Source organism: Lissotriton vulgaris, chromosome 12, assembly GCF_964263255.1.
Source record: "Lissotriton vulgaris chromosome 12, aLisVul1.2, whole genome shotgun sequence".
Taxonomy (NCBI): domain Eukaryota; kingdom Metazoa; phylum Chordata; class Amphibia; order Caudata; family Salamandridae; genus Lissotriton; species Lissotriton vulgaris.
In genome coordinates, this window is record NC_141700.1 from 529,609,454 (window position 1) to 529,634,338 (window position 24,885).

Below are 24,885 nucleotides of genomic sequence, written 5' to 3' on the forward strand. Positions count from 1 at the left end.
GACCTATATTGTGAGAAAGTGGTATAAAAAATAGAGTTTATGTATGTGTGTATCTACACTAAATGGTGTTACTCAATGTCAACTACCATCCAGGGGGCACTACTATTGTGCATTGCTGTAGTGCCTGTCTGAGAACCTCCCTGAATTCATGGGGTAGCCTCGGGCGGGGAGTTTCAGGGCCGCCTCCAAAGTAGGTGCCCTGTCCGACGGTGGAGCCTCGCTGGATCACCTACCCTCGCTCGCTGCACCACAAACGCACATACATAAACTCTATTTTTCATACCACTTTCTCACAATATAGGTCCTGAAGAATTGCCACAGTATTTTTAACCAATAGGCAATAAACATGTCGACCATAGGAGTTGAGCATAGGGTCAACTGACCACCTCCCCCAGAGGCTACTGCCACTATCTATATATCTATATCTATATCTATATATATATCTATCTATATCTATATCTATATCTATATCTATATATATATATCTATATATATATATATATATATATATATATATATATATATATATATATATATATATATATATATATATATATATATATATATATATATTTTAATAAGGTGGATTACCAGCCGGAATAACATTTATTTGGACTATCCAACCATTTTAACGCACTCACTGCACCCCACCATATCTACACCATTCTGGCCCACACACCCCCATTTCACCATATGCAAAGGAACAAAAGATCTCCGATAAAGAGCCCCTTTGCTGGTGCCCGTTGGGCATTGCAGCACCGGCCCAATGAGGAGCAGGTCCAGATGATGGAGCATGACAAATAGCTTGCTGGGTGTGTGAGGACATTAGTTCCGCCAAAGCGGGATCCCCATATCCCTCTTTCTACAGGTGCTCTTCACTAATACACTGCCACCACCACTGACTTGTTGGTGTGTGGCTTCCACATCTCTAAACGTTCTAGACACAATTCTAAGAGGAACAGTTCTACTTCCTTGTTCGCAGGCTCAGAACTATCCAAGAGCATCATTATACTTTTGGAAGCCCTAATGGCTTCATTGCCCCAAATCACTGGCAGGAGCATCACTACGTACCACACCAAAACCCAGCTGAGTGAACGTACAGTGTATGTTTGTATGTATATGGTATTTCTATAGTGCAAACCTAGTCAAAAGGCAGGAGTGCATTGTCCATGGTAAAGACAAGCATACAGTCAGCGAGTAAGAGGAGTGGAAGTTGCGGATGGCTAATGCAATTTTTATGCAGTATCATTCAAAGAGGTGAGTTATCAACTCTTTTTTCTAAATTGGAGTAGAACTGGGGCAGTCCTGATGTATATGTGGGTGCTGTTCCAGATCCTGGGTGCATAGATAGTATTTTCTTTTTTCCCACTTTTTACTCTGCAGTCTGATGGTGTCCTGGCTCCGGTATGCTGAGAACATTCAGAGATTGGGAGCTTGTCTGCAAGATAAGCGATAAGCAGGGGTTCTGTTCTTGTTAACTTTGTAAAAGATGTAGCTAGTTTTGAAGATGGCACGGGATGGCAAAGGGAGCCAATGGAGTTCCATCAGGATGGGATTGAAGTGATCATATTTTTTTCAGGCCCTGGATAAAAATGTGTTGCAGTGGGTAGAATGCCCCTAAAGGGTGCCAGTGTGGAGTCTGGTAGGACGTGGAGTAGGGAATTATCACATCCAGATCCAAGAGTACGAGTCAGTTCTAAAGTTGTTTTCTAGAAGAAATGGTTTGACTTTCTTTAGAAGAGAGTGCTGGTACCTGACCATCTTTGTTTTATTTTGGCATTGTGTACTTTGAGGGTAAGTAAGAGGGTTCGTTGTGATTCCAAGTGACCAGTAATTCGGCAACGGCTGGCATTTGAAGTCACAAAGGTTCCTGTAACTGAGCAAGGTTTGTACGGTATCTTGAGTCTTGTTCTTGGCAAAGAACAAGAACTCTGTCTTGGTTGGGTTGACTTCAGGTACGAGCTGGACATCCAGGTCTGGATGATGGATGAGCAGTGTTTCAGGTTTTGGATGTCTGAAGCAGAAGAGACTTTCAAGGAGAGCTGAGTATCATCTGCATATTGGTGAATCTTGATGCTGTTTTCTGTGAGGACATCAGTGCATGCCTGACTGAAAGGCACTGCTTGTCCTCTCCTTCTCACTGGGCTTGTAGGATACTCTCCTGCGATCCTGCACTAGACCTTTCCTGTCCATAAGTGACTGGGTGTATTAACCACTGAGCCTGAGCCAGAGAATTTGTGCTGATGACAGTATTGGCCTTGCTAAGCTCACCAGAGAAGTTGGTTGCTCTTAAGGCATTTATTTGTTTTAGTATAGGTCTGCTAATCTATGATTATATTTCCGAACACCACTAGCTTCTATCTCCAATTACACTGCTTTAAGGGTGAGAATAGCAGGGACACTGGGACATTGAACACAGTCCATCCTTTTGTTCAGTCTGAACTCACCTGCCTACCCCAAGATGCCCTGACTGCAGTGCTTTATTGGAGCCAGTGGTTTCCGATGCTCACCACCAGCACTTAATCATCAACACTGGCGCTTTTCATGAGCACCAGTTAAGGACACATTCATTTACGGGGAGATTAAGTGATTTGCCGAGAATCACAGAATGTTGAGCCAACGCCGGGACTCGAGCCTGTTTCCCCAGCTCCTAAGTCTGCAGCTCTGGCCATTACGCCACATCCTACCCCCACTTTCCTGGTTAGCAATTGGTTCTGTTTTAAGCAGCACTAACAGCAGAAATTGGCTGGTGCAAGCTGCCTCCTGACAAGAGCCCCAGCACTTTTTTTAAAACAATTTAAGCACTGCAGCACATGTTTCTGTGTCAGAGGTGTGATCCTGTTCAGATTAAGGTGGGCTGCAGTATCCATGAGCAGGTTTCCCAAGCTGAACTCAGGCAATTCTAGTTGGATAATTGCTCATATCATTAACACAGAAACATAAGAACGCGGATTGGCAATATCAATAGGTATAGCTTATAACCGAAGTGCAAGCCAAACCCACTAGCTTTCTCGGCGTTTGTTCTATATATTTGCTACAGGCATTGATCCAGTATTCATACTCTTGCAGAGGTACCTCTAGTTGGGAAGCTGTAGCCACTGTAACTATCTGCAGCGTGAATTCTAACAAGGCGTGAAAGCCATATAGAAAGACTGTATAGAACTACAAATATTAATAAGTATACAAAATGTATATATATATTTTTTTAAATTACAAGATAACCTGAAACACTCTATAAGCTTAAGTTAACTTTACTTAGAAATAAATAAGAGCTATATAACAAAGAGGGGTTGATGGAGTTTGCATATTTTTCATACCAAAGCGTAGATTGACCTTTGCTGTGTCAAATAGTGAATGTTTGAACAATCACTGAACAATTGGGAGTCAGTAGATGAGCTTTATGGCTCCTTTGTTAGTTACAGTAAAGAAGCCGAGCTTGTAAACACTGGAACGCAGAGATTGTTCTTGCTAAAGAAAAGGAAAAAGCCTGGTGGTTGTTTGTACTTCCTGAGGCGTTGGCTATCTATGGGCGGGAGGGGGGGGGGGGGATGACGAGGGTTTGAAAATGCACTTATCACCCTGTAAAATCATCCTGATTAATGAGTCACATGTTAGTGACTTCCTCCATGGGAGCAAGCCTTTTACCCTTGGTCACAAAAACTATCAAGTGTTGCTGACTTCCTTCCTAAAGTTAACTCCCTCTTCTCTTGAACTCTATAAAATTACTGGTGATGAATGGATTATTCCTCGAGATTCCAGTCAGTCTGTTGGGACGCACGTGCTGTACCTGACAAACGCTGCACATTGTGGAGGTTTTGGGAGGGCTCATGCCCTTGACTACTTACTGGTAATCTTCATTACTTCGAGAAATGCCTCCCCTGGTCCCAGTCCTAAATTCCCACCCAGCCCACCACCAAAAAGAGGACCCAGATTTATTTTGTGTGGGGATTGTGTTCCCTTTTTTGACGCAGCCTATTGCAAAATGTACTTTGGGATTTATTAGGCCACACAACGCCTACTTTGCATGGCCATGTATGAATTTTTTGCAAGGCCTTTTGTTCCATGGGTGGAGCAAGGGCATTCATGTGCATCTACCCATGGATTGTGATGCACAACCAGATCTCGCAAGTCTTTAAACCTGTGTGTGCACCTAACCGGGACTGGTGTAACAGAGAGAAATACCTTTATTTCTCCTTGTTATTTCTTCTTTCCACGTGTGCCGCATTCTGCAGCACACTTACAAGAGCAATAAGCCAGTATGAATAGTTTTGTGCAGGTTTGTATCCAGTCACGGGTGGCATGATTCACAGGTGTGAGGGTCAACCGGGGGTTCACACAAGGGGGTAGATTTAGAAATAAAAACGTACCTTACCGGGTCCGGTGCTGCCTCTGCTCCTGGCCAGGTCCCGCATTTTCCTGCTGCTTTCCAGGAACTGGAAGAAAGCAGCTTTCCTCCACTACCCTAAGCCAATCACAACGCTGCAATGGCAGCGTTGTGATTGGTGAGGACAGCGCCCAGCGGGGCTCCTACGGGCAGGCCATTTTCTCTCTGTAGGCTGCATGCAGCCTACTTAGAGAAAATCCAGTGCGCATGACTGGCTTGGTCAGCCCCAGAGGGCCGACCAAACAGTCAGGGCCCATTATATTGGGCAAGCCACTCCTCCCCGACCGACCACCCACCCACCCCCAACCAGGCATACCATTCTGCTTTCTCACAGTGCGAGAAGCAGAAATATGAAATAGTATTTAAAAAATACCATTTTATGTTTCTGTCTCTCGCACTGTGAGAACGCAGTGGGACGGCGCTCCTCTGCCCTAATGGAGGAGCCGCCCCTGTTGCTATTCCTTCTTGTACATAAACTATTCTGACCACAACACAGTCATCCTTGAATGGCGCAACCTAGCGTTGTTGCTGGGCTTCCACAAGTGCCCCAGTGCAAAGATACCAGCACCATATCTTTGTAAATATGGCACATTTTTGGTCTGTCATGGAATGCAGTGCAGCAAGTTCCCTTTCTTCACTGTGTTGTGTTAAAGTTTAGTCATGCCTGGCCCAGGGCCCTGCTCTCTCCTTGCACTGACGAACTTGTGGCAGCCTAGCGCCAACACAGACACCCCTGTGCTGCGGCACAAGGGTGTCTGCATTGTGGTCAGAATATTTATATGCAGAAGAAATGCCACACTGCACAAAAACTATTTTTAGAGGCATATTCCTCTTTAACCCAAGCCTAGGTTTACAGACAATATTATATCTACATTTCCATCAAAAGCAATCGGTGGAAGCACAGGAACGCCCATGCGCTACCCAATAAATACCTCCCTGACACAAGGTAACACAAGGCATTACTTTTCTTTTGCTAAGCCACGCAAGCCTCGCCAATCAGACTTTCCGTGGCTTAGTAAATTCCAAAATAAATTTGCATCTGGGCTACGCCACCCTGATGCAAAGTGTTAGTATTCTGGGCCGAGCTATAGAGACATTAACAAGGTTAGCAAATTCCTTTTTTACTCATCAGAAAAACATAAAGTGTTATGATTGGCTATGCTTTGTAACCCCTTGCATGCTGCGCACATTTTCGCGTTGTGCGGGCGATTTGAATGGTGGGCGGGGTTTGGACAGCCCCTGGCCGTCCTCTGCACATGCCCACCGTGACGTCGGATGGCCGGGGACGGTCCGAAGCATGCAAGGGGTTAGAGAAGGGTCACACTTAAAGGTATATTGTAAACATTGCTTCTATTGGAAGAAGGCTTAACTTGGATAATGAGCCAGGAAACAACACTTACAACGCAACTTTTACAATGCACTACCTTTACGACGAAACTTTTACAACGCAACATCCATTACAACGCATGCCATTACAACGCAACCATTACAACGCATGTCACTACAACGCATACCTCCACAACGCATATCATTACAACGCAGTCATTACAACGCATACCATTAAAACGCATACCTACACTATCCAACACTTACCCTACTGTTGCACCCTCTGGAGTTAGAATAGTAATTTTTACCCCTACACTATCCAACACTTACCCTACTGTTGCACCCCCTGGAGTTAGAATAGTAATTTTTACCCCTACACTATCCAATACTAACCATACATGCAATGTAATGGTATGCGTTGTAATGGTATGCGTTGTTAATGTAGTATGAGTTGTAGTGGAATGCGTTGTAAAGGTAGTTTAAAAGAATTCGTTGTAATGGCATGCGTTGTAATGCAATGCGTTGTAATGGATGTTGCGGTGTAAAAAATGCGTTGTAAAGGTATGCATTGTAAAAGTATACGTTGTAACGACATACATCCTAGTGAGCCTGTTCTGTGAGCGAGGAGAAAATCCTCATTCCGTGAGGCCTGGAAGACAAATGAGGAGGTAACAACACAATCAGATACCTGAGACCGCTGATATTTATATAAGCATTTTCACACATTTTCTCAAAAATACGCATGCAAAATAGACTATATGTGCATTATAGCGCCTTGTGGTTCCGAGCTCCACTTATCACACATCCCCATGTACCACTGCGCTCCAGAGTGCCGTTCTCAGTACTCTCTGCAGCTCTGCACTTCGTTATGGTTTGCTATTCCAACCTAACAGCAGCAGGCTCAGAAAAGGAGGACACAGGTGTGTCTAGTCTGGCATGCATACTGACGTCGGCTACCCTCTGACACAAATTGACCATCAGGCCAGATTCCTCCTTGATCTGCACCCCATCCCCTGCTCCATATACTCACAGTTGGAGTGAGGATAGAGGCAGGTTCTTAGACAACCCTAGGCACATTGTTTTGGCTCCTGATGACAGACCTTGATGGTGATATATGTTCCCTAACCTTCTTGTAAGGTGCATTAACTAAGCAAATGTGATGATGCATAAGTCCCTGACACCAGTCATTCATGCACATTTTATTAGCTATTAATTCCAAAATCGCACAGTTGCTGCCAGCACTTGGAGAAGCTGTAGTGTGTGGTGCCTTCAGTTGAATCATGCACAGGACCTGTGTTGCACAAAAGCACAGTTGGTTCCCCCACCCCTTGAATTTTGGTTTGCCTCCAGTTCAAATAGCCATGTAGTGGAGAAACAATGATATTCTCCATCTCACGCTGTGTGAAGTTTTGTTACTGACCAAGCATGCTAGTAGGGAAGGAGCTACTTAATCAGAATTAGATACTGATTCACTTTGTTATGTAACTTACATTTGATATAGCGTAAAAAGTTTACTCCTAACGGAGCATACCGGCGCTAAGGCCTAGAATCTAGAAGACTAATAGCAGACACCTCTCTCAGGTTCTTTAGTTTAGCTTATACTTTTTAGAATACTTCTCCAAAAACATACTAGTCACCTTTATCCTCCACATGTTATTGAAAACTCGTTAACATGGAGTATCTTTCCTCCTGATTTATCTTTTTATAATGTGGGAAAAGAGGAATAACATCTCCAAGATGCTGGAAGCTTCTCAACTCACTTGACCAAACACATTTCCATACATGGCTGGCTAGATTTCTTAGAGAGTGTCTTACTGCATTTATATATATATATATATATATCCACACACAAAGTTTCTCCTACTGGACCTCTTGGGACCCAAGAAGAGTGGCGCGCACGCCGGAGGAGATTGCCGGCAATCAAATGTTCCAAATATGTACAGAATACAGCGCGCTCTCAGGACAAATGACACAACCAGTCCAAGGAACAGTCGATGGAAATTAAATCACAACGCGTTTCACAACACTGAGTGGCTTGGTCCGCGGAGCGAAACGCGTCATGAAGAACACTGGTTCGATGATTGTTGAATAAATCCACACCACTGCTCACACAATTTGGTGTATTGATGTCTTGTTATTGAAGATCGTGATTTGGTTTGGGAAGAGGTCCGCACCTGCTCAGTTCGTTGATAGCGGACAGGACTGCTTTTTTGATTGATATATATATATATATATATATATCAGCACAGCACAGTATCCTTAGAGTTTCAAAGGAAAAACGCAGAGCCCCAATTTGTAGTGAAGCAATTTATTTTCTCAAAAGCAGTGGCAAAACAACACCCGACGCGTTTCGGAACCAGCCGGTTCCTTGGTCACGGGTCAGCTGTCATTACGGCATGTTTCGTGGTATAGTGCATTATAGTAGAAAGAGGACTACAGAGTACATTCCGCCCGTTCTGTCATTTCATAATCGCCATGTTGGAACAGTTTATAGTTTAACCAGTTGTTGCCACCACACTCTTAAAATAAATTGTAAAACACAAGTTTCATGCTTAATAAACAAACGAAAATTGCTAATTTGTAATCTTACTCCAATTTGTGGAGTCTCTTAATTCGAGATTTAAACTAGTTCAAAATCTCAAAACTTTACTCCATATATTAAATGGACAATCTTATTTTAGATTTCAGTCCTCCATTTGTCTCGCCCAAGTGGGCATTCAAGAGATATTGTCCGGGCGTGGTTTTGTGGCAATAATAACTGTTTTCAAAAAAGTTTTTTAACATACTACATTCTATACAATATATATATTATCTACTGGCGGTCGCCAGTAGATAGTTATAGTTAGGACCTATTATCCATAGGAAAACCACAACATTCTATTGCCAATAATTTTGGCGTCGATAGATGAATCTTCTTGAAATTTTCCAAACTTTTGGCCAGCTCAGTTCCGCTCCTTCCCTGAAAATTTGGGGGTGATTGGTCAAGCGGGGGCTGAGAAAAAGGGGGTCCCAAAATGTGTTTTCCCCATGCAATTTCCCACAGGACCTTTAGCCACGGCTACAGCCCGAACGGCTGAACGGAATTACACCAAGTTTTGGCAGAGAGGTAGTCCTCAGTTCCGACTTGTGCCTTTGGCCTATCTGGTGTCAATCTGTTCAGTAGTTTTTGAGAAAATTGTGGTTAAAGTCATACATCTATGGGCGCGGAGGATCCGCGGATTGTGCGAGGATTGGCCTCGTAGGATAAGCGCACCGATCCGATCACGCACTCAATTCTAATTGGCTACCAAGTGGTTGTAAACATTCGAAACCAGGAACTGTTGGCAGCCATTTTACACCTCGGTAGAAGCAAGGCTGAGGAAGTCAGTGAAATATGTGTGCAAACCGTGCCAAGAGGGCAGGGTAGACACACCCTGACCTCCTAGGCTTGCTCAACAAGGGCCAAACATTTTTTAATTTTTTCTATATAAAAATCGCGGGATACGCAGATCCTACGCACATCCTGTGATATTAAAAAAAAAGAAGCGCGGTCTCCCCGGGAAATATGTTAATTTGCCCCGGGAGGCCAAATCCCAGGGGCATTGTTGAAAAAATAGTGTGGGGGTCCCAATCCCCCCCAAACTGCCCCAGGGACCCCCACCCCCGGGCTCCAATTCAATATATGTGGGGGGCTCACGGGGCACCCTGCAGCCCCGGGGACCTCCACCCCCTGGGGCTTCTTCAACATGGGTGGGAGGCTCTCAGGCACCCCCAACCCCGGGGACCGCCACCCCCGAGGCTCAATTATAATGTATGCGGGGGAGGTTCATGGGCCCCCCCCCGCAGCCGGGGGACCACCACCCAGGGGCTATTTTGAATTGGGTGGGTGGGCTTTCAGGCCCCCCAGCCCCGGGGACCACCACCCCCTGGGGCAAGAATCTAATGTATGCGGGGGCTCACGGGGCCCCCCACAGCCCCGGGGACTGCCACTCCCTGGGGCGTAAGAAAATTGGGTGGGGGCTCTGAGCCCCCCCAGCCCCGGGGAGCACCACCACCCCCGTGGCTGCTAAAGAATGTGGGAGGTGGGAGCCCTCAATAGCCCTGGAGACCGCCACCCCCCAGGGCCGGCTCCTGCAGTGTCCCGGGGTGCCCACCCCTGGGACACTGCTGTTTGCAATGGCAGGGAAGGAGCCTCGCGGCTCCCACCCTGCCATTGCAAACTGCTGTGCTTCATTGAAGCGAGAGCAGGGAAACCATTTTGGCCATGCCCCCGGGGGTTGGGGTCCACGGGGCCCGGAATTGGCCATGGGAGGGGGCCACACGACCCTCTTCCTGTAAATATTTCTAAAAAATTGTAATTGGGGGGTGAGGCCCTGGGGGATGGGGTCCCCAGGGCACCAAAAAAGAAAAAGGAAGGGTGGCTACACAGCCCCCCTTCACAAAAGAATTATTATTTTTTTTAACTGGAGAGACCTCGGCTGGAGTAGTCAGCTCGTGGATTTCTATCTGCGTAGTATCGACACAGTCTCTAAGTTCGGTCTCCGCAGGGTCCATGGTGTCACGAATGATGTAATAGGTGACATCATCAGCAGTGGATTGCGGGCGCACGAGTTATAGTTAGTACAACTAACTATAATGGGGGAATTTCAATGCTTTTGTACGACTGAAATTTCCAACTAACTATAACACCCCTAACACCTGTGGTTTTTTTCAGTGAATATATATATATATATATATATGAAACAACCACTTCCTCCGTTTACACCGGGACCTTAAAAACTGCGGTGCAATCCAGGGGCGGAGGTCGCCCTGTATATATTGTTGTCCACCAAGCACAGCAGCCGCTGTGCTGTGCGAATGCACTCCAACCAGTTAGTTCAAAGAGACCATGAAAACGTGCGTGTGCTCAAAAAGATTTAATTCTCCATTTGCGGTTCCAGCATACAATACACGGCAAGTATGGAACAACCAACCCAACTGTTTCGGCGATAACTCTCGCCTTGCTCACGGGTAGCTCGTGTATGAAAACAAACAATTAAATAAAGTTTTACCCAAAGTGCACATGTGATCAATAGTCCGATCATGAACATAGACGAGGGACATAGTTGATAATCACAGCGGTGGCCATCTTAGCATGGTAAAATAGCAGTGTGCCAAAGTAAATAATGACATTGTACACAGTTATCAATCACTGTTAATCAAAGAATAATGGCATATTCAGAATTTTGAATTTTCTCATGCTGTGTGTATGCATCTACATATACGCCCAGTGGCTAAATTGTGATGGCTCCCCGTGATGTAAGCGTCACCTTCTGTATAATACCATTGTCGACTGCCATATGAAATGGATATCTATACTGACATGCTCTAATTGGTTTATGCTGTAATTACATATTAGTTGTCCAAGTGGATATATGTGCATACATATCAACAAATGATCATCATGGGTTAAGACACCCCATCCATAAGCTGTTGTGTATATTTACTCTGATTGCCCAAGTGGACTGAAAAAACAACAAAGGAACATAATTCTGTTTTGTTAAACCAACAGGTAGGAATAGGATACTTAATTCTCTGCCAAGTGGCTAAATAACAAATTTGTCCAAATATTCAAAACAGAATAATCATTTAGAAATTATATTTCCGGGTGAGTGGCTCAGAACCTTACTACACTCATCACAGATTTCTCATCTTTTCTTCCCCAGTGGGAATTTCAACCTCTATTCACTTCAGGAAACAATTCTTCTCAGTCCTGTACAACAGCGAAAGAAAACAGAAATACAGCCAGTCAGCATCATCACATATTAAGTCAACAATGATACTACTCAAGCTATGTTCAGACAAACTCGGTACACAGAATGTGCTCCGGTAATGTCAGTGATTAAAAACAATTAAAAGGATGTTACATATGCAGGACATTTGGAACAAACATAGTTAGTTTACATCATTGATTTGTTAAATCAAAAGCTCAGAAATTTTTTGAGAACCAAGACTAGTCGAGCTCCCCAGAATTATACCATACTAATTAAGATTCCCTCACTCTCCTAGGTGCCAGACCATTTCTTCCTCCGAGTTCAGACCCCCCGGAATCAACAGTCTAAATCGATAATGTACCTGTTCTCCAGTTGTCTCAATTTTCGAATCTTATCCCCCCCTCTTTTCATTTGTGGTAATTTGTCTATCACAAAGAATTTTAGGAGGTTACGATTTCCTCCATGTAATTCCTCGAAGTGTCGAGCAACGGGGGAATTCTGTTCTTTATTTTGAATTGCCCTCATGTGTTGCAGGATCCGAGTCTTCGCAGGAAACATGGTGCTGCCTACATACTTTTTGTTGCAGGGGCATGTGAGAACATAAACACAGTATTCTGACAGGCATGTAAGGTGCTTTTCAATTGCTCTTTCTTTTCCTTCTACAGGAAAATATACCTTTTTGACGTTGGAACTATACTTGCATGCTTTGCATTTCATGCAGGTGTAGAACCCTTGGATCTTGGAGGTATTGGGTTTGACCATGCTTATCTCATTTCGGCTTACCTTACTCCTGAGAGTGTCTGATCTCCGATAGGTGCTGCTGGGCTTTTCTTTGAGGATATCCTTGAGGGTAGGTTCAGTCATAAGGACTTTCCAATGTTTATTGAGACTTTTGCGTACCCTCCATGATTTAGAATGAAATGTGGAAATGAATCTGACCGTTTCACTTTCCTCGTTTGTCTTTTTCTGTTCTGGGGTCAAAAGGGACAGATGAGTGATCTTGCTAGCTTTTTCAAAGGCACAATCTATGATTTCTTGCTTATAGCCTCTTTCTATGAACCGTTTTTTCATACACTCGCCTTCTTTGATGAAATCACAATCCCTGCTACAATTCCTCCGGGCCCGGAGAAATTCTCCATACGGGATGCTTTCAATCAAGGCCTTGGGATGGCTACTTTCTGCGTGCAATAAGGTGTTGCCCGCGGTCTTTTTTCGAAATAACTTCATCGCAAGTTTGCCTGCAGATACCTCCACTGATAGATCTAAGAACACTGCCCCAGATTTGCTTATGTTCCCCTCTAGGGTCAGGTTGAGGTCATTTTTATTCAGATCCCTGATAAATGACTCTGCGATGTCGGTCGGACCATCCCAGATGATAAATAGGTCATCTATGTACCGCAGCCATATTTTCACATGGCTGCGGTACAGATGGTTGGTCCTGGCCACCTGCTGCTCCCAGCTCGCCATGAAAAGGTTGGCGAAACTGGGAGCAAAACAAGTTCCCATCGCTGTCCCCTGGCATTGGCGATAGTACGTGTCATTGAACACAAAATAGTTGTGTTCGAGACAAAACTGCATCATAGTGATGATCATGTTAGTGTGTTCCAAAAATGAGATCTTCTCTTCAGGAACACGCGGCATGCGTCAATACCATTGTTGTGTCTTATAGACGTGTATAAACTACACACGTCTAATGTTATGAACAAGTAATTGTCATTCCATGCAAAATCTTTCAATTTGGTGATAAAGTCCCTACTATCTTTAAGGTAAGATGGGGTGTCTTCCACAAAGGGGCGTAGGAAATGGTCGATATACCTGGATGTGTTCTCCAGTAAGGACCCAATTGAAGAAACAATTGGTCTTCCTGGAGGATGTTTAGAGTCTTTGTGCAGTTTGGGCAACAGGTATAACACTGCTATCTTAGGGTTGCGGTTAAGAAGGAACGAGTACTCATTCCATTCAATGAGCCCTTGATCCTTCCAACCCTTTAACATATCAAAATATGTGACATTCGTTTATCTGCAGGCAAACTTGCGATGAAGTTATTTCGAAAAAAGACCGCGGGCAACACCTTATTGCACGCAGAAAGTAGCCATCCCAAGGCCTTGATTGAAAGCATCCCGTATGGAGAATTTCTCCGGGCCCGGAGGAATTGTAGCAGGGATTGTGATTTCATCAAAGAAGGCGAGTGTATGAAAAAACGGTTCATAGAAAGAGGCTATAAGCAAGAAATCATAGATTGTGCCTTTGAAAAAGCTAGCAAGATCACTCATCTGTCCCTTTTGACCCCAGAACAGAAAAAGACAAACGAGGAAAGTGAAACGGTCAGATTCATTTCCACATTTCATTCTAAATCATGGAGGGTACGCAAAAGTCTCAATAAACATTGGAAAGTCCTTATGACTGAACCTACCCTCAAGGATATCCTCAAAGAAAAGCCCAGCAGCACCTATCGGAGATCAGACACTCTCAGGAGTAAGGTAAGCCGAAATGAGATAAGCATGGTCAAACCCAATACCTCCAAGATCCAAGGGTTCTACACCTGCATGAAATGCAAAGCATGCAAGTATAGTTCCAACGTCAAAAAGGTATATTTTCCTGTAGAAGGAAAAGAAAGAGCAATTGAAAAGCACCTTACATGCCTGTCAGAATACTGTGTTTATGTTCTCACATGCCCCTGCAACAAAAAGTATGTAGGCAGCACCATGTTTCCTGCGAAGACTCGGATCCTGCAACACATGAGGGCAATTCAAAATAAAGAACAGAATTCCCCCGTTGCTCGACACTTCGAGGAATTACATGGAGGAAATCGTAACCTCCTAAAATTCTTTGTGATAGACAAATTACCACAAATGAAAAGAGGGGGGGATAAGATTCGAAAATTGAGACAACTGGAGAACAGGTACATTATCGATTTAGACTGTTGATTCCGGGGGGTCTGAACTCGGAGGAAGAAATGGTCTGGCACCTAGGAGAGTGAGGGAATCTTAATTAGTATGGTATAATTCTGGGGAGCTCGACTAGTCTTGGTTCTCAAAAAATTTCTGAGCTTTTGATTTAACAAATCAATGATGTAAACTAACTATGTTTGTTCCAAATGTCCTGCATATGTAACATCCTTTTAATTGTTTTTAATCACTGACATTACCGGAGCACATTCTGTGTACCGAGTTTGTCTGAACATAGCTTGAGTAGTATCATTGTTGACTTAATATGTGATGATGCTGACTGGCTGTATTTCTGTTTTCTTTCGCTGTTGTACAGGACTGAGAAGAATTGTTTCCTGAAGTGAATAGAGGTTGAAATTCCCACTGGGGAAGAAAAGATGAGAAATCTGTGATGAGTGTAGTAAGGTTCTGAGCCACTCACCCGGAAATATAATTTCTAAATGATTATTCTGTTTTGAATATTTGGACAAATTTGTTATTTAGCCACTTGGCAGAGAATTAAGTATCCTATTCCTACCTGTTGGTTTAACAAAACAGAATTATGTTCCTTTGTTGTTTTTTCAGTCCACTTGGGCAATCAGAGTAAATATACACAACAGCTTATGGATGGGGTGTCTTAACCCATGATGATCATTTGTTGATATGTATGCACATATATCCACTTGGACAACTAATATGTAATTACAGCATAAACCAATTAGAGCATGTCAGTATAGATATCCATTTCATATGGCAGTCGACAATGGTATTATACAGAAGGTGACGCTTACATCACGGGGAGCCATCACAATTTAGCCACTGGGCGTATATGTAGATGCATACACACAGCATGAGAAAATTCAAAATTCTGAATATGCCATTATTCTTTGATTAACAGTGATTGATAACTGTGTACAATGTCATTATTTACTTTGGCACACTGCTATTTTACCATGCTAAGATGGCCACCGCTGTGATTATCAACTATGTCCCTCGTCTATGTTCATGATCGGACTATTGATCACATGTGCACTTTGGGTAAAACTTTATTTAATTGTTTGTTTTCATACACGAGCTACCCGTGAGCAAGGCGAGAGTTATCGCCGAAACGCGTTGGGTTGGTTGTTCCATACTTGCCGTGTATTGTATGCTGGAACCGCAAATGGAGAATTAAATCTTTTTGAGCACACGCACGTTTTCATGGTCTCTTTGAACTAACTGGTTGGAGTGCATTCGCACAGCACAGCGGCTGCTGTGCTTGGTGGACAACAATATATATATATATATATATATATAAAAACCTCTGTTTTTTCACCAGCCGCCGCACCGCAAGCTGGGGCCCGCTCCCCGGGAGGGTGAATCAAGTACAAATGCCTAGTCCATGGCCCAATTATGGCCACACAAGCACACAAGATGAAGCGCACTCAGTGGAGCTTGTTTTCTGTTTTCAATAACAATTTATTGCCACCTCGACGAACACACCGGACAGACCCGTTTCAGCACGGTCTAGTCAATATTCTGCACTTGATATCGTTACTTGATGTTGTGTCCTATGGATGGGTCATAGCACCAAAGGATCCCCCAGAAAACCTGCTACTTGGTGGCAGTTTGGGGAAAGACTGAACGCAGGCATGGCTGAACCTAATGCAAACTGTAGTACTCTGGGAATGGTAGAATGTGTGAGCAATAGAATCACCCGAGTAGAAACACTTCAATGGTAAATATAGTCCTTCATAGAGAAAGTGCTAGTAAAATTGTTTTTTTCATGATTGATAACGGTGTGCTTATTGAGCCTTAAAGACATAGCTTCATAGGACAAACACCTTCTTACCTCTGCGTGTGAAGAAGATCACAAGTGCACTTCATGTTACACTGGAGGCCATAAAGACCATCAGGGCACATGCGCTCCTCACACCGGAACCCGTAGAAGCCAGCCTCACATAGACATGCGCCATTAATGTGGTAGCAGCGTGCCCCGTTGACACAGTCACACTTCTCGTTGCAGTCCTGCCCGTATTTTCCAATGGGGCATTCCTCACGGCACCTGCATGAGACAGAGACATGAAGGGATGAAATACCAACAAAAGAAGCTCTCTGACCATTGCCCATACGGGCCACACTTCATGTAAGAAGAAACCCTTTGTTTACATAGTGTCTTCATAAGAGAAAAGGAATCTTGGATACAGTAAACAGTGCGGAGCATGGTGGCCTTTCATCATGAGGCGCAATAAAAAACAGTTTGGCACACGATAGAAAAAAAACACGGCTCGCGGAACCATTAAGAATATGAAATATTTTGCCTCTTTAAGCAAGAATAAATTTGACAACTACTTAAGAGAACAACCAAATATACATCAAGAAAAAACAAAAAAAATAAATAGGAACAAAGCAACTTTGTCCTATAAAATTCAATAAAATGGATGAGGTAGCTTAAACTCAAACAAAATCATTGGGTTTAATAGAAGGCATCCTAACTCTGTCTCCATCCTTGACCCGCAAAGCCTCAGAACTAGTTTCATTCTTTGGTCTTTCACCATAACTTGAGTTCATCAGCTCACCTGGAGCACTTTTTTTATTACATTTTCTCCAAACACATATTCTGACTGCAGTAGTTTCTTCAACCGGTGTTTCCCCCACATCGTAACCAGGAATTCATCATTTGTTTTGATCAATTACTGCTACACCTCTGTTTTTTTTTCTGAACCACGTCTGTCACATTTAGCCAAACACTTAATATTCCAAACTCTGCTATCCTGAGTTGTTACACTACATAGATTACCTTTCTAAATGTTTAATGGTTTACCAAATCTAGATGTGGTTTAAATCACAATTCTTGGTTTCAGGATACAAACCCTTGCACCCACTCTTAAATTAAGTAAACACACTATCTTATCCACATCATATTTCCTTTACATTTTCTCCTGCATTTCAACCACTCTCTGTCCATATTCACTGTGTTCATTACCAAAATGCCCTTCACATCAGCTTGTTTTTTCAACCACAAAGGATGCATGATTGAAGCAGGTACGCGTCTCATAAGTAGCTTACCTGGACTCAATCAGGTAGTACTATGTAGAGTAATAAGATAACTTCATAACTTTTCATGGACATATTCTTTACTGTTTGGACTGCAACTTCTCACATCTTTGATACAGTCCTCGAGGACTCTCTTAAATCTTTTAACCTGTAAACTCTATTAAATCTTTCAACCTGTCAACATTCATGATCAAAATAAAGCTCCGCACTACAATTCTTAAGGAAATTGTTCATAACTTCTGATTTAGTTGCACACCTTTGTCAGCGATGAAACATCCTAGAAAACTTTCCCAAAAAACTTCTTAAAAAACATAATATTCAGAGCTTAAGTTGTTGCTCAGCTGACCAATTTCACTTCAGGCCACTTACAATGATAATCTACAAGAACCAAGGCTAATCTAGAGCCAGCAGGCAGTTGGTCATATGACCTGACACATCAAATCCAACTCCCAGGAATGCTCTGGCCAGGAAATAGAACTTAAAGGAGATGGTTTGACTTTGAGCATGTGATAACTGTTACCACACTTTACTCATTGTCTTATACACTTCACTCCCAACCTGTCCAGTCGCTACCACCAAAGGTGATATCTCAAAATCCTCTCCACAGGGGACATTGGAGGATGTCCTTTGTATACCAGATTTAATATCTTACTTTGTATAGAACCTGGAGCCACACATTTTCCTTTCAATATCAAAATACTCCCTTGCGCTTCACATTCTTCACTAGCGTTCCAGAAAGACAAGGCCGTTGGTGAAATACCTGCTTTGTGCAGCCAAGACTCTTTCACCCATTTATGCCCCATGCAATAATTCCACACTCTTGTCCCATTAAACTTCTGTCAAACTTGGAAGAAAGGGGACACTATGTAATTTACAGTTGAAATGACCTCAGAAACAATGAGAATATTAGAGCACATTCTCTCTCTACTGCCAACCTGGACAGGCAATCTGCAGTAGTGTACAACTCATTGCTCGCGTCCCAAAGTGACCCCACACTGCTAAGCACCACTCTGTGAATTCCACTATGCTCCAATGGTAGATAATGCCAGGGGGACAGCTACAGTCTTGGCTAGTACAAAGATACATATGGAGCACTCTGCAGCAGTGTGCTTGTTCAACAAATCAAAATGACTGAAACAAGTGGGGTAAGTCTCCAAGTTAGAGAAGGTTCTGTAGCCAAAAGATATATGTACAGAGTCCGCCATTGGTCTCTTGTAAAGAAATAGGCCCCTCCTGTACCTATATGGGGAAACTAACAATGAATATATTACTCAACCAACCTGCTGGGGTTGTATTTACAAAATGCACAATCAGACTGAGAAGGCTTCTGTTGTTGCTCTATAGTCCCTTCCAATCTATATGCAAATGACAGTGTAGCATATGTCACAATAGTGCAGATGACGCAGTGCACAAGTGTGTGCACACATACATAAAATATATACGAAAAAACAACATCAATGCTCCCTACTTCTTAACAAAGTTGTTCTAATAATACATGTGCGTACACCATAGCACAATATAGATTATAAATAATCTGGAAACAAGGGATGTATGGCGACGTTTGGACCCCTTATGAGCAGTAGGGTCTCCTCAGGACAAAAAGTCATCTGGCTCAGTATCCGTATATGTGGGGTGATAGAAACCCAGACCAAAAATCAGTCTCTATCATCTATTTCTCAGTCACTGTCAAAAACGGCCATGAATGTATGCTTACATGACTCACTATTAGGAGTGAGATGTGTAGGGTGTCAGCCACATACACCAATCCGGGTCCTAGGATCCACAACTGCAATGACCATAGTCAGGGCCACCACACCCTCTCTATAAGTAATATAACTATGAACCCCCACCCCCCAGACATCCTCTTGCACCCGTCAGAACGGAGATCTCTAATCCCGTTTAAAAGTTAAAAGTGCAGGCGGGTCGCTGCCTGCACTGTGAAAACATGGAGCAAGTTTTAGGTACGAACCTGCATTGTTTGCGACAATTGCACACACTGTAAAGCACTGTAAGCAGGGCTTTAAGTGGGATGAAAAAACTGGGGGGTCTCCCAAAGGGGCGTGGCCAGTGAAATTAGGGGCATGGCTTTAAAACACTTCAGCTAAAAATCTGTGCTTAGCATAGTGTGCCGCCCGACTTGTATTTTACTGTTTCTGTCATTGCATCCAGATATGTGAAACAATAAGTAACATCATACCTACAAGTCAGGACTATTGGCCTTGTCAATGGTTGTTAGTTGCATAAAATAAATAAGAAGCAACTATGGCTTGTTACATATAATATTGAAAAAGCTTCCACTTAAAGCCCTGATGACCCTACCACAATGTTGCTGCTCTTGCGGTTCAGAAACAGAAGGGAAATCCAGAGAGAAAATTACTCTATAAAGGATTTCCCTTCCCCTACAACGCTCACCTGGCATGAGGTCTTGCCGTAACTACGCCACTAGTGAGAAATGAGCAATGTGGGCAGCTCACATCGATGTGCTTGCCGTCTCGAAACGGGTCTCTATTGGGCTCTGTTTTGAGCCCTGGCACTTTTTTTCGGACTTCAAAGACAGCAAACGTCTGTCACTGCAGTCCGGATAAAAACGGACCACTGGTGCCAGGACTCAAAACAGAGCCCGATAGAGACCCGTTTCGAGGCCTCCTTGAAAAAACTGCCGGTGCTCAGACCCCTTGAGACCCGGCCCACTTAAAGCCCTGACTGTAAGGCTTTCAGTCCCTCTGTCACTGACAGTAGCATGTTATTGTATTACTAGAAAACACAAGCCAAACTCCAGATTGCACTGGGACCTGCAGCAGTATTGTCTGACCCCCACTGAGCCATCTCCCCAAGCTAGTGAATCCTGTTCCGGCGGAGCTCTGCTTCGCAGTGTGTTTTAGGCCCCTAGTGTTGTGGGTCAGTCTGACCCAGGTGACACTGGATGCTGGGATGTGTTGCCTGCACGGATTCTAAAGCTAACAAAAGCCCAGTCACATTATTGCGCGGTTGCAGTGCGCCTCCAGAGGCCGCTTGGGCCTGTAAACCGTGCGTCTCTTGGCCAAAGACTGCACCAGGGGAGTCTGCAGCTGGTGACCTCGTGACCTGCCCGCAGGTGCTGCTGCAGTCAGTGGAAGCACGGAGGTCCAGCATGCCCTCCGGGTCTTGGCTGAGTAATGGGTCCAGAAGAGAAATAATACGATTTGTTTTCAATTTTAATCAAATGCCGCCCACATCTGTGTATATCCAATGATTGCAGCAGCGTTCTCATGCTACAGGATGGAAACTAGACAAACAGTGCTGACGGTGTGAAGGAGAAGCCAAGACTCCTCCTGAAAAAAAGGCCAGCATCAGGGACATCTTCAGGATTTTGGGGTCCCTGAACCAAAGTATTTTGGAGGCCCCTGTTTGGAACAGCTTTGAATCTATGATCAAATTTCGAACTCTTTCAGGACCTCTGGCCACAGGTCACTGACAGTGCACAGACACACTTGTCCAAATTCTAAATGTATTTACATCTAATATTCAGGAATAGTGAGGTGTGTTTTTAATATTGCAAGTCAGCACCAGCTCACTAATATTACTGGAAATAATCTCTGCGACACCCACCCATTTCTCATATTTGAAGTCATGTTTTGATCTAAAGTAAACTTTTTTTATGGATGTTGCTTAAAACGTAAACACAACATTTCTTTGCAAAACGTCTGTTAAAGACTCTCACAGATTACCCACATTAAAACTATAATAAAGAAAAATGGTATTTAAAACAATCTGTTTAAGAATTGTTCAAGGTCATCAGGACAAGACTCTTCAGAATAGAGCGGGCTCTATCAGAGCCCGGATTGTTGGTGTATAATATTGGGGGAAGACAGATCACTTTGGTGGGTTAAGACACATCTAATACTTCTTCCTAGTTGTTGTCCAGTCATGTAGCTGCCTGTACTTCATATGAAAGCGGTAGAGATAATAGAGTCATTGGAGATGGTCTGAAGATGGAATTACGATCCAACTGATGTGACTGAGGTGTCATTTATGATAGCCAGTATAAGGGGATATCAGATCTGTGTGTAATCTAAGTTAGGTGTTTTCACTAGGTGGTTTTGAATTACATGTTGAAATATTTAGTACTTAGGAACCTCGTTATATTAAATAATTTAGTATATTCAAGGTTTATTAAATGTATTTGATAGGCTGTGTTTATGGGTGACTTGACTTGTTTTTGCGAAATAGAAAACACAAAATGCTCAATGAACTGCCTTTTTTGAAGCTTTGTATGTCCAAGTATAACTAACAGATGTTGTCAGCCTGTTTTTTTGATATTTAATGGAAAGGGTAAAAATTCAGAAAACACCATGAAAGTTGAGGAATTCCGCAGAAAATTGAAAATTGGTTCTGCAAGCAAAATTTCTCCATGGGTGGATTTTACACTTTGACTAACTGCTTCGCCCACTGCTAGTTAAGTCTAATCCTATGTATGCCGTGTTTTGAGGAGAAGCCACTTCAGAGTTGTAAGGCTTGTCTGTGGTGTGTCAGCTGTTTTTGGAGTGTTATGCCACCCTAGTGTGTTTTAATTGGATGTATTTTGTGGCTGTATCTTGATGAGTACTGTTGATAGTGATAGCTTTGGAGCATATCTGTGGTTTGCTCAGCGTATAGAGAGTAATGTTCTAATCCAGTATGTTCTGTTAGACGTGTATGAGTATCTTGTGTAATTGGCAGCTACTCTCATAGAGTTAACTTGGATCTCCTATAGGGTGATCAATCTGTGCCAGCTCAAAGCAGAACTGAACAAATATTATTTGCTTCCTTGTTGCTTTTTTTTAATCTCCAGAGAGGCAAGCACATCAACAGTTTTGAGTGATTTGATTAACCAACAGAAAATCTCCAAGTTCTTTTTGGGTCAATAATCATAACTGGACAGCTTTTTTGGTATAAAAAAACTAAAAAGAGCTTGTAAGTCCAGCCTTTTTAACCAATGAGAAATTTGTGAAGAAAACAACCTTCCTCTTTAGGAGTTATCAGGCAAGAAAGCAGTGAATTGAAGTGAGATCCTAGTTGCAAATATAAAACTAAGGACTTGATTTCAATGTTGGGCGGTCGGACTGCTGGCCGATATTCTGGCAGTCAGGAGACTGCCGACAAGCATGTGGGGGATCCGACTGCCATATTTTGAAGTGATCACCGGGTTGGCAATCAGAAGTCAGCATTACCATGGTGAGGGCATGCTGCGGCCATAGAAAAAGGCCCCAGCATATGCCGCCGCCGTGCAACACCTCTGACAAGTCTGTGCACCGTGTGCCATGCGCCATGTCGTGCATGGCTCAAAGTGCAAACACAATAGTGCCAGGAGAGATGGACACCACCTGTGCCCCCAAACACATTTTATTGTGGGCTTCGACACCCAGGGGCCCTGTTTGGGGTTCACGATCCCTTTGTCAGACTTTTCATCTTGGTGTTCCCGCCATGAAAAGGCTGTCAGAGATATCATAATCCCAGCGGCAGTGTAGGCCATTCTGGGACACTCATCGACCTGCCGCACCGTCGGGGTCTACGATCCTGGTGGGGGTGCAGTCTTGCGTCCAACAGCTGTGGGTCAGACTGCCAGCACCATTAAACAGCGGTCAGACTGAAGGGCTCTCGGCGGTCGTTCCGCCACCAATGGCCTGTAAGTGGTCCGACCGCCACTATCATAATCAGGCCCTAAGCTGGGATACTACATAGGTAGAAAGGCATTTAGGAGGAAGCTATTGTTATCCTGAAAAATGAGCCATGATTGATCAGGTGGTGAGTGAATAAAAGCAGATATAGGTAGCAGTGTCTATTTTTTATTTTTTTTACCGAATCGGGTATCAGAGCACTTTACATAGCACCAGTTTGCATTTCATAAGGACACATTCATTTTTGTTAGGCACAGGGAGATTAAGTGATTTGCCCAGAATCACAGGGTGTTCAGTGTCATTGCCGAGACTCGAACCCGGTGCCCAAAGATTTGAGGTCGACCACCCTAGCCATTACGCCAACTCCTCTCCTTTCAACTCATTTACTGGTCCTGATGAAAACTCTTTTGTTGTCTGGGACAGAGCAAATTGAAGGACTGGAGGCATTTCATCTGTAAAGAGTTCCACATGATGTTTGGCGCTAATCACTAACATTTTTTAAAATCTTCCTACTTTTACATACTTAGTTTGTCCTTCAGCTGCAAGAAGAATTTCAGAAATCTTGTCAGTTAATTAAAAGATATCTAATGCCTTCTCTTTACCTAAATGTGAAGGAAAAGATATTCAGGTTGGTTTGGCAAACTGCGCTCTTCAGTATGGAAATATGTTTCCTTGGTGGAATCTTTGAGCCCCAACAGATCTAGATGGTATAAGCATCTCCCCCAATCTTGGGTGATCAGCAACATAGCTTGCCTGACACTTGGATGTATGTTCACTAAACATTTGAGGGGTTCTCTCATGATGCAAAACAAGGCCAAATAAAGGGCTTGATGACGATGGCGGAAGGCCCGCCACAACAGTCTGTCGGTGGCGGGCCCTCCGCCATCGCAATGCGAATTTCCCCCCTCAATATTATGATGGCGGGGGGGAAGCGTTGGGGAGGCGTGGCGGTCGGAAAGACCGACCACCACGGTTCCGACAGGCGGTCATTTTCCGACCGCCTTTCGGAGCAGGGCAGCCCCCTACATATCACTGCACCATGTGGCAGGCACCACATGGTGCCTGCCACATAGTGCATGGATATGCACATCCTGCCACAATGCAAAGTTTAGGTGATCCAACTGGCGTGGTGGCAGTCGCATCGTAATTCGGATTGTGGGAAGGCCGGTCCCAACTTCGAAACGATGGATGACGGACTGAATTCCGTCCACCATAGTATTGATCCCCATAGTGTCTATTTACTATACACTGAATAAAAATGGGAGTTCTGGAATCATTATTAAATATACCACTTTATCCTGTGTATCTCTACGTTCTGTGCATAATATGCAGTAGTGTAAAGGCATAATGATAAGCTAAAACCAAGCCTAGGAAGAAGGCATCACCAAGCTGTGTCCTCCAAAGAAACTTCAGCGAGTAAAATTCTATTTCTTGTTCATACTGCTGCCAAATTCCTCCACAGTCTGAACAAGATGAAACTTGTGAATCTGAGAGAGTATTTCCGGGTGACGTTGCCATTCATGATTGGCTGAAGTCAGCCTGCTAAGTGTTTTCACTTTGATATAATTACTGCCGCTGCACACATCCGGATTTGCTTCCTATTTTAATCAATATACACTAGAATCTGAATTGTTTTCTGGAACACTTTAGTATGATTTATTATTGTTACACAACTCAGTCTTATGCTTTATCAGTCAAAAGGATGAAAGGTGGAGCTGCCCCTGGTGTGGTGCTATCTGATGACTTAGAAGTTGGAAGCAAACCTCTGCGGCAGATGCTAAACTCACTGTCTACAGCAGTGTCCTCACATGTTTTTATGTCTGGATATAACTTTAAATATGCTG

The 24,885-nt window shown here is 43.5% G+C and overlaps 1 protein-coding gene across 1 annotated transcript in view; it reads right to left on the reverse strand.

Moving 5' to 3' along the window:
* Positions 1-24,885, reverse strand: part of PEAR1 (platelet endothelial aggregation receptor 1) — a 404,365-nt gene that overhangs the window by 104,985 nt on the left and 274,495 nt on the right. Inside the window, exon 10 of the mRNA XM_086945319.1 lies at positions 16,201-16,413. Coding sequence (XP_086801445.1) covers positions 16,201-16,413 — 213 coding nt within the window. The remainder of the gene's footprint in view (positions 1-16,200; positions 16,414-24,885) is intronic.